The sequence below is a fragment of the Struthio camelus genome, chromosome 8 (genome assembly GCF_040807025.1).
Source record: "Struthio camelus isolate bStrCam1 chromosome 8, bStrCam1.hap1, whole genome shotgun sequence".
Classification (NCBI taxonomy): Eukaryota; Metazoa; Chordata; class Aves; order Struthioniformes; family Struthionidae; genus Struthio; species Struthio camelus.
Genome location: NC_090949.1, coordinates 11,580,945 through 11,594,093, shown reverse-complemented (window position 1 = coordinate 11,594,093; position 13,149 = coordinate 11,580,945). Strand labels below are relative to the sequence as shown.

Here is a 13,149-nt window from a genome sequence, read left to right as displayed (position 1 = left end):
CTGTAGTCAAAAGCAAAGTAAAAGTTACCTGAGTGTTCTTCACAGAAAGATACTCTCCTGTATAAAAACAGCTGTCAGTATCTCTAGTTTAAATGAAGCCCTCCTACTTGCAGCCAAACCACTGGAAGGCACTGATAACTGGCAGAGGTTATCATCATTTTTTATGAGCTCCCTCTCCCCTGCTGCAGTGCTGCCATCCCTTTTTCCCATTTCAGCTTTATAGTTTTTTTTCACGTCACCACAGATGTCAGACCACTGTGCTAAGTAAGGCCAGGTGAAGCACTGTAGTGGATGCTTTTGGATCTATGCTGTGATGGTTCAGCATATAAGAACAGATAGATCAGGTCATAACGCATGCCCAGCTCCTAGAATAGCCTTAAAGGGATCATGCCTGAAGCACAGAGTATTGCTCACAGGACTATAGAAAGCATGCCCTCTACCTGCCCTGTGAACACTGTGCCAGGCCCAACTTCACCTCCCCTCCCAATCAGGGCTTCCTACCTTCTCGCTAACAGACAAAACGCAAATAGCAACAATTCCTAAAACTGCTTCTACTCCTGTTCCTTTGCCATGATTTCAGTTTAATCAGACACATTTACACAAAAACAAAAAACAAATAACCTTCTTTATTCTTTTTGATCCTTTTAGAGGAATTATCAAATGGAAGAATTTCTCATATTTCTCCTTCGGCCCTAGCTTTGCAGTTTTCAGTGTCATTAGAACTTTGTTCTCACTTTGGGATATCTCAGTCTAGCACTGTTCCTTAATCACTATCAAACCTTCCACTCTAGCAGAATGGTCCACCTACTGCATCCCCAGTTAAAAAAAAAAAAAAAAAAAAGCATCTAGTGGAAAGACAGGCGGACTCCCAAGAGTGTTTTTTTTTTTCCTCTAAAGTTTAAATAAACATTTTGCCTGTAGTGTTTCTAACCTAAACATTGCATCATTGTACCCTGGAAGGTATATCAGACAGTTAAGGGACAGACAAAATTAGCAGGCAAAATATACAATAGAAAGTAAATACGATCATTAAGGCTTTCAATTTTGATAATTTAAGATAGGTAAGAAAGGCAAGAATTGTTTAAAAATACATACTACTTTTGGAACAAGCACTTGGAGTGGTTTCTGAAAAGTTTCATTACATATTAGTAGTATCCCTCAATGGCTGTGTATTCTTGAAGTGTAATTAAAACTATTAGCAGCTATTCCTGTTAGGCCAGCACACAACACAGCAAAAAGGTGTCACGAGCATTTGTTTCTGCAGAAATTTAATGTAGAAACTTAGTTGACTATATAGTTACAGTAGCACACAGATGCTCCCCCCGACAAGCTGTTGTGTAAAATTCAGAACGAATCAATAAAAAAAAAAAAAAAGGACCTTATCCCAAAAAGCTAACAGTTTAATAAGCCATAACAAACGCACATTAAAAAAGGAAAAAAAAGGATATGCTCACATCAACGTAACTGATTTTCAAATTCTTTTTGAGAAAAGGATGCGAGAGAGATCTACAGATTGGCACTGCAGCAGCTGGCCGTTCTTTTGCAGCAAGGGAAAAAATGATGGCGCTTTCAAATTATCATGTGTGAGAACAGAGACTATCGTTAGGAAAAGATACAAGACAGAAGTAAACATCTGCATAGGCCATGACACAGTAGGCTCGTAAAGTTGGCAGTCCTTGGAAATGAAATGGAAATAAGTAGTAGACATGGAGATAAATAGATAGGGTGTTACGGTCACAACAGTGGGGAAGGTAAACAAGCTGTTCTTACTGAGGTAAAACTAAGACATAAAATTAAAAGCCTAAGGAGGACTGCATGTTAGACTGTATGAAATAAATGTGCAAGAACTAGATACTATGAATGTGAGGATCCACAATAACAATCTCAAAGTATTGTGGACCACGTAAACGATACCAAGTGGGCAATGTGCCCTTAGCTTCCCATCAACCTCAAGAAGCACAAGTAATGCGCAAAAGTGAAATAGAAGGCTATAACCAACACTTAAAGGTCATTTTGCCCTCTTGCTACTCAGTGAGGAACACTTATCTAAAGAAAGGTCCAAGCCATAGCTGACATGCAAATCCTCAGTGAGTAGGCATCCTGGCCTAAGCAGTGTCCATTACTAGTATTATCAGTATCTAGTGCTGATTAAATACATATATACACACACACACACGTTTTTAGACATTTATTTTAAAAGGTCAAAAGTTCAGTCAGGGAATTTAAATATAAGAGGGCATCCCCTAGATAATCATTTCACACCAGTCTGGTTTTTAGTCATACACCTCATATCACTAAATAACAGCTTTGTATCATGGCAGAGCTGTTTCTGTAACAGAGATGAGTGGGAAGATACATTAGGCTTTGGCTTCTCAAAAATATAGGTCCCTCCTTGAAAAGGGGTAAAATGTTTAAAAGTAAAAAGATTGAGGAGGAGACCCTAGTTTACATGGCTTCCTAGAGCAGGGCTGCAAGTGGACATCTTAGTTTGTCAAAGTGGCAGTTCTTTATTTTCGCTGTTGGCTGATTTAGCCTCTCAGCTCCACTCAGCCTGCTGGGACCCTCAGCACAGCACAGCATGCCTACTTTCCTTATATAAGGAATGTATATGTCACGCTTCTGATCTGAAGTGCTGCTTGTGCGAGTTGATAGGCTGAAAGCCAGGTAAAGTAATACCCTGAAGTCCCCTTGTGAATCTGAGATTTCATCTCTTTGTATCAGTTCCAGATGAGTTCAATGAGACTATTACTATCTCTCTTTTTAATCTCTTTGTCTTTTTAGCCAGTAATAATTACAGCAAATCAAGTAGGGAAACAAGTTTTCCAGTCTGATTATACAGACACATGCACAACAGTATCTCATCAGGGTTGGGGTTGAGTCTTCCAAGATACAAATATTCAAAAAAAAAAAACCTTATAATCTTCAGAGTTAAGCAGATGATAGAACAACAAAATCATCATAGAAAGCAATGACAAAGTACAGAATATGAAAAATTAATAGCCATAATCCTCTGAATTTTTTCACCTATTACTTTCCTGCTTAAAAAAAAACACTAACAGATTTCTTAAAAATATTATTTTCTTACTGAAGAATATACCATTTCCAAAGCTGAAACTCTATTTTCTGAGATAAATAGTATTTATCAGAAAAAACATTTCACTTCTTCAAATTACACCTAGGCATATTTAGCCTATAATGTCATTATGCATTTTTTTTTCCCTACAGAAGACTACATCTTTGCAAACTATTTTGGAAGTGAAATTGCAGATAGAGTTAATCGAATACTATTTAAGTGCAGCCTACTAATCTAAACCCCAAACCACTTAGTGAATATTCAGAGTCCTCTAAATATTACATTCAGCTGACAAAGCTGTAAGATTGCCTCACGTATGCTTTCAAATATTGTCAGGACTCTAGTCTCCATTTCTAGTCTTAATCCAAAAAACACACAGACATACTCAAATAAAATTTGATCACCTTGATGAAATGTGAAAGTAGGGTGCCAAAAGTTCTCATCAGTTACATAAACATCCCTATAGTCCTTAATCTTGGGAAAATTAGAAATAACCTAAACGAGTACCTGAAAAAAAAAAAAAACCCAAATAAGCTTCAGTTTTAGTCATTAACTTTTCAGTCATAATCAAATTGTCCAGCCTGTCTAACCTTATGCCAGCACTAACAGACAAATAGCAGAAAGTAGGCAAAAATCTGCAAAAAACCCTTTGCCAATTACTGTTTTTCACCAGAGCCTAGACTACTCCTTACTGTAAGTAACTGTCTCACGCATACCGGCTTCACAAGTTAACCAAATCCCATACAGACAGAGGTAAACTATCTTCCTTGAAAGGACGGTAAGTACAAGTTACTTGAATTACAGAACTGTTACAAGGACTTAATATGGGTTTGCTTCATAAATTCCTCTCTTCAGCTTTTGTTTTAAAAGATTATCTTTCCCAATGTTCTTTCTTGCCACAACCACAACCAAATACTATTATTTAAAAGAATAAAAACTAAGGTTAGGATGGTAAGCTTATCAGTTGGGGAAATCACCTCTTATGGTCCCTGAGCCATAGTATACAACTGGAAAACTACGGAGTGGACACAAGTTAAAACTATTTCACAGTCCTATCTCAGCACCACCAGGGAGAGGACAATCAATGCTTCTAGATGTTGAAATTCACCAGTTTTCAGGGGTGAGATTCTTCTTTAACTCTTTGCAGTCCAGGTTGGTTTTGATATGCATGAATAACTTTAGGTATCAATGCCGAAAGGAAAGAATGTACCAGGAAGCGTCACTAATTAAGCAAAATAATATTAAACGTCCCTACAATCTTTTTGAGGTTAATAGCAAAAACTAAGCAGATAATCTGATTTATTTTAATACATCAGAGTTTATAATTCAAATTCAGAAAAAGAGGCAGAACAGCTTAAATAGAGAACTGCATTATTAACTTAGTCTACATAGACCGCAACTGTCCAAAAAAATCTAGAAGTCACTTGCATTGTGCCAGCCTATGTTTTGTCTATACTTCACCAAAATGGAGTAACAAAATCAAAATTTAACTACTTTTTTCTTCTTTCCATACATCAATATGATCCAAGATTTATATACAATCACCAGCAATAAACTAGATCCAATGCAGTTCTTAATCACCCCTCCATTTCTCCCACTATAAAGGTGAACTTCAGAATCAGAGCTAGCTTCCATGTAACGCTCAGAAAGAGTTACCCACCTTGAACTAGTCAGGAAAGAATGATATTCATTAAAGTCTGGTTTTGGCCCCCATGTCAGGACTTCAGATGCTTCTGCCTGCCCTGCCTCCAGAGTCAGAATTGTCTCCTGAGAGTTATGTACCTACACTTGTTCTTTGAAATAACTGAGCAGGGCTCACAGCTTTTCTTTAACACACAAGCATGGTAGATGAAATGCCTAGCTTGAACATAATGACCTTGTATAATAGCTTGCATATAATAGCATTTGTCTCCAAGCGGATGATTCAATGTCTCCTCAGCTTGAAAACATTCAAAGCTACAGTTCCCAGGTGTCTTGAGAGTCTCAAATCACAATATTGAATTTAGCTACCTAAAATCCAAGCTCTGCTCAATTTTATATACTTAAAGCTTTTTAGAGTGGCCAGGCCTCATACTGTCAGACACGCAAAAACACAGTTAATTTTATAAATCCAAAGAGTTTATATTAAGAGATTAAAATTATGTTTCTGTATAAAATGCACCACTAGGGTCTCAGTTACGAGTTTGCTCTGCTCAACTGTTTACCAGGTTGCCAGTTTACCAATTACCTAATGCCATCTTGAAACGCATCTCTTCGGTGGAAAAAAAGTGCAAAAGCCTTCTACAGCTATTTATTATACTGGAGTCTCCTCCAGTATAAAAATAAATGTTAAAATGATCAACTAAGATGGAAAAATTAATGAGGCTGCTATAACATACAGTATATAGAGCACTAACTTCACATCCAACCTATGATTCATAAACTTCAGAACAGGACAGCACTTAGTCTAACCCTTATTTAACTTTTATAACAAATCGTTACAACATACAGGCTTACTCCCTCCTCCCCTCAAATGAAGGGTTAAACACAGAGACCAAGGACTTTTAGGCAAGATAAAAAGAAATCAGGACAGAGGGAGGAAACAATGTTTTTATAGAAGAAACAGCCTGTTTAACTAGAGCAGCAGCTGAGCAAGAAAGAAATTGGCTGCACATAATATTCTAAAGAAAGATCCTGGGCTTTTTTTTTTTTCCTTTTTTAAATTAGAATTTTAGAGAACTCTGACCTCAGAACACAACATGAGAAAACTGGTAAGGACCTGATGGCAGGGAAATTTATTATTTTATTTATTTATCAGCCAAAGCAAAGAGTGATTGACCTTTGAACTCTTGCAACATACGCACATCTCTTTTGCTTCATCTAATAAGCCTTTCTGAAAGGCAGACTATGAACTCGGAACGCAACGAGTTCTGAAAAAGGGTAAGCATCATTCATCAGTGATCTACAGGACTTGGGATACAAGATCCCATTCTCCAAAGCAACAACAATCAGAGAAGCTATGCTTATGAACTTTGTATTAAGGAAGCAAGGGACGATACGTCATCTGCACCGACAGCACAGATGCAATGCAGAGCAGCAGCAACCTGAGTCCCGAATTAGTCAGCTTGGCTACCTGTAGAAACCTTCCTCCAGCAGGATGAGGCTCAGAGTTGGGTTCTTCGCAGGGTACGTTAATACGTGGTATGCCCCAGGCTACCACAAGTCAAGCTGTTTTGTGCCAAATCAGTTTTTGAACTGCCTTAGTTCCTACTCAGAGACCCAACTGAATGGAAAATACAAGGCCTGCTCCCCTATACACAGTTTGTTTGCATGCTCCTAGTGAAATATGTGGTATTTAAACCACTCTTAGGAAGTAGCTTCTCATTTATCACTTAACCCCTGATTCAGCAAAAAATAAAAAGACCTCACCCACACTTAAAAACCACACTAGCACGATTATATTGTGCATCAATACTCCAGTAATGAAATACTATGACTGAATAGGTTACAAGAGATCTAATATGGCAGGGCAAGTCATGACAAGCTGGAAAAAAATGTAGCAGTGAGTATTTATGTTTTCCAAAACCAGGGTATTAGATACTAAGTGAAACTATAATACACATGACAGTCTAGATTATAAAGAAACTTTAAGAGCACATCTAAAAACCTGCCTCAAGATTTTAATTCCATTACAGTATATTCAACCAAATCATCATCATCTTGGTAACAGGTACTTGATTAATGACAGGAGAGGAAAAAAAACAAAAAAACCTTCCTAGAGTGTCATCCCAATTTCAATCATTGTCTACAAATTTCATCTTTTGGCTTTGGCTTTCACTGTGCAATTCAGAGCCTTTATAGGGGTACGATATAAGGTAAAGCTATTTTCATTACTTGGAAACGGTGATCATCCACAGACTGTTTCTTTGAGCTTAGCAGTATCAATGGAAAACCTTACAGTCTGATCTTTCTCAGAGATGTTACTACAGGAGAAAAATGTTTTACTTGGAAGAACTGCAACTAGAACATGACTTGTATTTTTAGTCTTTTATCAAACTGCAGCTAAAATTTACAGGTTTGAACTAAAAAAGCAAAAATAACAGTTAAAGGTGAGACTGGCAACTCAGGGAAGAGCTATGGGCTAAAAATCTTTTCTGGATTAGACCAACTCAAATACAAAACAAGTTATTAGATTCCATGCAAAAGGAAAAGCATTGCAACGTCTGGTTTCATGACCTCGGTTGATGGTCCGCTCTGTGTTTAACTCAAAATACCTGCTCATAAACATACATATACAAGATAAAATATATAAATTTTTTTTACATGTAAATTTTACATTTTCTAAAGTAATTATGAAATCTTATTCTGATTAAAAATATGTGCAACATGTAGCCTATCGTAAAAGTATGAATGGAAGATCACACTAAAAAAGGCAGGAAACAACTGCAAAGCAAAATGTAAAAGAACACTGACTGATACCTAACAATAAGAAGCACTTTGCTGACATTTGTTTATGCAGCAAACTAAAGCTGTAGTTTAATGATCACTTTAAAGTAGCATAAATAATCACTGCTGTTGAAAGAAGCAGGCTTTCCCTACCTTTTGACTCGCTCATTACTGCCTCCACACTGCTCAGCAGTGGCTGCACCAGCTCTTTTGCCAATACGTACCCTGAGCCTGGGTTCGGGCAGAAATAGTTTCTGACAAAAATGAAAACTAACCCAGAAAAAACATAAATGGTTATTTTTCAGCTGCATGAGCACTGCAGAGTGGGAATAAGTAGCCAGGGTTGGGGGGGAGGGTACAGTAACCCCTGTGTTAGACAAGGCCAGCTCACAAGGCTTAGTTAAACTACAGTCCAAGTAATAAGAGGAAACCATTTTAAAACGCTTTAAAGTGTATCCAGCACTACTCAAGGACCTCAGCTTTTCCTTCCGCACAGTAGCTAATTAATACCCCTTTGAGGGGACCACACTGGAAGCACTAAAGCAGTTTTTCCAGCTTCAGAGGTCTGTGTCGCTCTTCTTCTGGTAGACGGGGAAGCCCAAACCTCGGGGCTGGGCGAACCTCGGCTGTGCGGAGGTCAGTAACCGTAGCAGCACAACCACCTACCAAAACAATCACACCAGCTTGCTTTACAGGGCCTGCACGGCTTCTCCTGACGACGCAGAACTAAAACCCTGATAAAATTAAAAGCGACCAGCGGCTTAGCACATGTGCACCCCACGCTTCACAGGGGCTGGGGCCACAGGCCTGATGGGTGCCCGAGCGAGAGACAAAGTGGCCAAGGGCCCGAGGAAGCCCGCGTGAACCACCGTCGGTGACCAGCACCTGCGCAGAGGCCACCTGAAGACACAGCAACCTCAGCCTAAACAAAATAAAGAAGTTGGGGGGGGGAGGGAGGGAGGCAAACCCACCAAAATACAACCGCCCAGAAGAAAAGGCAGTACGCCACTGCTTACGTTTCGGGGCTTGCGGATAAGTATTTTCCGAGTAAGCCGCACGTGGCGCAGCGCGAGGCTGCTGCCTGCGCCCAGCCCCGCTCGCAGCCGCCAGGGAAGGGCCGGCGCCGGGGCCGCTCCTGGGCCCAACGACCGCTTCGGCCGCCCCCTCAGGGCGCACGAGCCCAGCCGGACCGTCCCCTCCCCGCGCTCCCTCGCGGCCCCCCCCCCGCCCCGGCGGACCAACGCGGCGGCCCGGCCGGCGGGTCGCGGCAGGAGCCGGGCTCCCCCCGCGACGGCGGCGGCCCGGCGCCACGCACCGCTCCCTCAGCGCTCGGCGCCGGCCCCGCGCAGCCCCCCGCCGCCGTCGCCTGCGCTCCCGGCGGGGCTTTCATTGGCCGCCGGCTAGCAGAGGTTCCCGCGTCGTCACTAGAGTATGCTAATGAGCGCTCCCCCCATTGGCTGGCCCGCCGGCGGCGGCTCCGAACAACATTTGCATGGCGGTGGACGGCTCTTTGTTGTCAGCCGCGGCAGGCGGCGGGCGGGCGGTGCGCGCGCGTGCTCGCGCGTGCTCGCGCTCGCGGCGGGGTGGGTGGGGGGCGGGCGCGCGCCGCCGCCGCCGCCGCCCGCCTGCACCTGTCGCCCCTGAGGGCGGGCCGCGCGGAGCCGCCGCGGCGCGAGGCAGAACTTTCAACGCGCCGTCCGTTAACCGCCGTTGGCACCTCAGAGCCTGAGGGAGGGGAGGGAGCCGGGGGGGGGGGTCCTGTCCCTCCTCTCAGCCGCCGGCAGACCGCCCTCCCGCCGCCTTTGTGTGCGCGAGACCCCCGCGCTCGCCGGCGGCAACCTGTTCCGCGCCCCTCACCCGCCCCCGCCGCGGCTGGGCTATTTTATTTTATTTTATTTTATTTTATTTTATTGTCCCTTTCTTTGGGCGGGGGGCGTCGCTGCCCTCCCACAGGGGAGCGGCGGCGGCGGGCAGGATGGTGGACCTGGACAGCGAAGTGCCGCCGCTGCCTCCGCGGTACCGGTTCCGGGACCTGCTGCTGGGCGAGCAGGGTTGGCAGAGCGACGACAGGTGAGCGCGGGCGCGCAGCGGCACCGCGGGCGGAGCGGGGTGGGGGCGCCGCCCCGAGGCGCCAGCCCCGCCGACAACTTCCCCGCGGAAGCGGTGCCCCGAGGCCCCCGGGCGGCGGCGGCCCCGTCCCCATCCCCGTCCCGGAGCCGGCGCCCTCCGCGGCCGCGGACACCCGCTCTGGGCGGGGGTGGGCCCGACCTGCCTCTTCCCTACGGCAGGAGGAGGGTCGGGAGAGGTACCGAGCCGTCTCCAGCTGATAACTTGAACGAGGGCAGGGGAAACCCCAAACAAATCACGGTTTTGGTGCTTGCAGAAAGGCTACCTGCCGGGTCGTGTGTGTTTTTGATTATCTAATATGCGCCCTTCTTTACGTGCGTTTTCTTTTCGTGCTAGGATATGACTACCGTTCGGTACCCAATTTATAAATTGTTTCAAGGATTGTCAGCATCGTTAATTCCAAAACAATTAAAAAAGGAGGGGGATTTAAGTTTGTCCCAAACAAGTCAAACAGAGCCTTTAAAAGAAGAAAAAAAAATCCTTAAAATTTAAGTAGCAGGTACGTGTGTTTAATTTCAAAAAGATGAGTGAGCAGTACTCAAGAATACCAGTTCTTGGCAAATCATGCCACTCGATTTGGCCATGCAACCTGGTGTACCAATACGCTATTACATGATCCCATCTTGCAAAAATATGTAGGAGATCCATCCACTTTGTAGTAACAGCCCCGTTTCAGTTAAATGGCAGAGAAAAATAAAATTGTCTGCTGATACATAGTAGCATGTTGGATTGATTTTAATTCAATTTATAGTGTCAGAATTAATCATGTTTTAAGTTGGTAATCAGAAACTTTGATTTTATTGCCGGTCTACATTTTATAGACTTCAGCTATTTTCCTAAAGAAAGATAAGAGTCTCATTGATTGGTAATCACAAGATCATACAGATAGGCAACTAATTGTTACTTCAGTGTGGGAGAATATGATCTATGCTGAAGCAAATTATGTTTATTCTGACATTTATGAAATAGTGAGTGACATCTAGAAATAATAACAAAAATGAATGCTGTTGGTTGGAAATTAACTAATACAACTTATAAGGCTGTAAACCCAATGCAGAGTTAAGGAATGTTCAAAGCATGCTTTTTTATATTTAAAAATATTTTGAAACCATCAGTATTTTCTGTAATCCTAATTTCTGATCACAATATTCTTTGCGATTTTAGAATGATTCGATCTTAGCATTTTACACCTACATTTTATTTTTTACTGGAATAGGAAAAAAACCCAAGCTTGTTTTATCAACTGCTAGCTGTAAAAACCCTAACTGAAATAAACAAAATATTCTTTATACAACTCTTTAGACTGCTGTGTGTCTTGGCACTTTTGCCAGCTGCAGTTCAAACTTCTCTCAAGCACTTTCCTGATTTCAGTTCTTCGACTTGCTTGAACATAAAATTAGCTTCTATGGTCTCAAACAGGAAATAGCAAGAACTTGTGCGAACCATAGCATCAGTTCAGCTATAGAAATTTCTATTTCAAGTCCCTGTGCACTTAATAAAATATATGTAAACAATCCTTGGAAAATATTGACAGCAGAATTATATTGTAATCATGTCCTATATTATATTATATATAATATATATCATGTCCTATATTATAGGACATGATTATTATTGGAAAACTAGAACTAAAGACTAGTGAAAATGAATAGTTAACTTTTAATTATTTAATTAATATTGAATAAAAGTATGCAAATATTACAAGACTGACCTCTGGCCACTACTAAGTTATTTCATCTGATATATAACAGATGAACTCAGGACTGGAAATGGCTGGCAGAAATGACTTTCCAGATCTTCAGGTATTGTCCTCTGCTGGCACTGGTCATACCTGCAGTGTGGCTGGGAGTGCTGTGCAGTTTTTTCCCCACGACATAATCAGGACTGTGCTCTGCATGAGGCTATGATAACAGCACTGTTCTCCTCCAGCTCTGCAAGTTACCATAGCAGTCTCTTTTGTTACTAGCTTGAACAAAGTCCATTCTTAAAAAAAGATACTGCTTTTTGTTTGCCCACCTTGCAATGGAATCTTGCCTGGATCCTTGTTTTTTCTATACTGGAGAGCACCACTTTTAATACCAAAACATTAATCCAATCCCACGTTGCTGGAATTTGCTACTATCCATTACATCAAAAGCATACACGTTCTGTACAGAGATTTTGTCAAAGGGAATATTTAGAGTATTATACATTTTAGGAAATATTTAATCAGTGGGCACTCAAAGATAAACTGCTTATTAGTAGTACTGATCAGTCACAGAAGTGATATTATACAAGTATACCCTATTTTTAATAGATTTTTTTCTTTTTTTGCAACCTTACATTAAGTAAAGTGTGAGTTTGTTTTTGGTGAAGCATATTTCTTGTATCCTAATTAGTGTGTAATACAGATATTGCCAAAAGTATTGCTCGTACCTCATTCAGTTGAATGGACATTAACAATGAATGAAGTACCTGAGCACTAAAACACAGCTGAAGTAGCCTTATAGCATGGTCACACAGTGGCAAGTGATCAGGATAATGCATTTGAGGGGTTACTGGCCCTTGACTTGGATGCTGAAACTAATTTTGTGCATATTTCAAGTTCACTGCAACTTGAAGTTGCTTTCAATTCCCTGCAATCCAATTTAATCAGGGGTATAAATGGAAACACTTACGGTCTGTGAGCTTCAGGTCTGTTACTACCTGAACTCTTTGTCCTCTTTCTTAGTCCCATTCTCTTTTTGATCTTCCTAGTCCGTTCATCCTTGAGGTTTCTGAGACTGAGACAGCTCTTTTCTCCCTCAACCCTGCCCTTTCTGTCAAGATATTGGCTCCCTGCTGGCTGGAAACACAAGCAGCCGAGGAAGATGTAAAGCCTCTTTCCCTTTTCTCTCAGTACCGTGCGCAGAGCAGTGCACAGGAGTTGCTGCAACACAAAATTTGCTTAGAAAGCCTGCCTACTTAAACTGAAATAGCTGGGACTGGAAGAAGCTTTAGCACTAAAGGGCAGAAGACTTTTCACAGGGCTTATTAGCGAGGGTGGACCATGCACTTCATTGGACAGGAAGGCCCAAATCAACTGTATCAAGATATTGGGCTCCTGACTCTTGTGCATTCAGGAAGAGCAACGAGTCTTCCTACATTTAAGAATACAGGCACCCTAAGTTAGATATATTTTAAAGTTATTTAAAGTAACGTACCTCACATAGACAGCTCTTGAAATACTTCTCCGATTAATGGCCTTCCTGGCTCTTTTTGACTATCAATTTGCTATTAAAAAAAGTGCTCTAATGAAAAAATCATTGCATTGTCCCACCGTAACGGGAAACTTCACCACAAAGTTGAAAGTTACCAAAAAGTATAAGTATTTGAAACCAAAGGTTGTAAATCCAGAACTAGAAACTGACTGGCTATTGACATGTTGGCAAAGTGCTGCATAACTTGAAATCTCTAAACAAAAACAGTTTCATCTTCTTTCAGATTACAGGGAAGATATCAGTATTTGCAAAAGCCTAGGCAACACAACTCTTTCCATAAATCTA

At 41.8% G+C, this 13,149-nt stretch overlaps 1 protein-coding gene across 2 annotated transcripts in view; it reads left to right on the top strand.

Annotated features, from left to right (window-relative positions):
- Positions 1-9,377: 9,377 nt before the first annotated feature.
- The window catches only part of KCNT2 (potassium sodium-activated channel subfamily T member 2), a 158,351-nt gene continuing 154,579 nt past the window's right edge, over positions 9,378-13,149 (top strand). For both annotated transcript variants that reach the window (XM_068952241.1, XM_068952240.1), the window contains exon 1: positions 9,378-9,568. In XM_068952241.1, the coding sequence (XP_068808342.1) occupies positions 9,474-9,568 (95 nt within the window). In that variant the 5' untranslated portion in view covers positions 9,378-9,473. The remainder of the gene's footprint in view (positions 9,569-13,149) is intronic.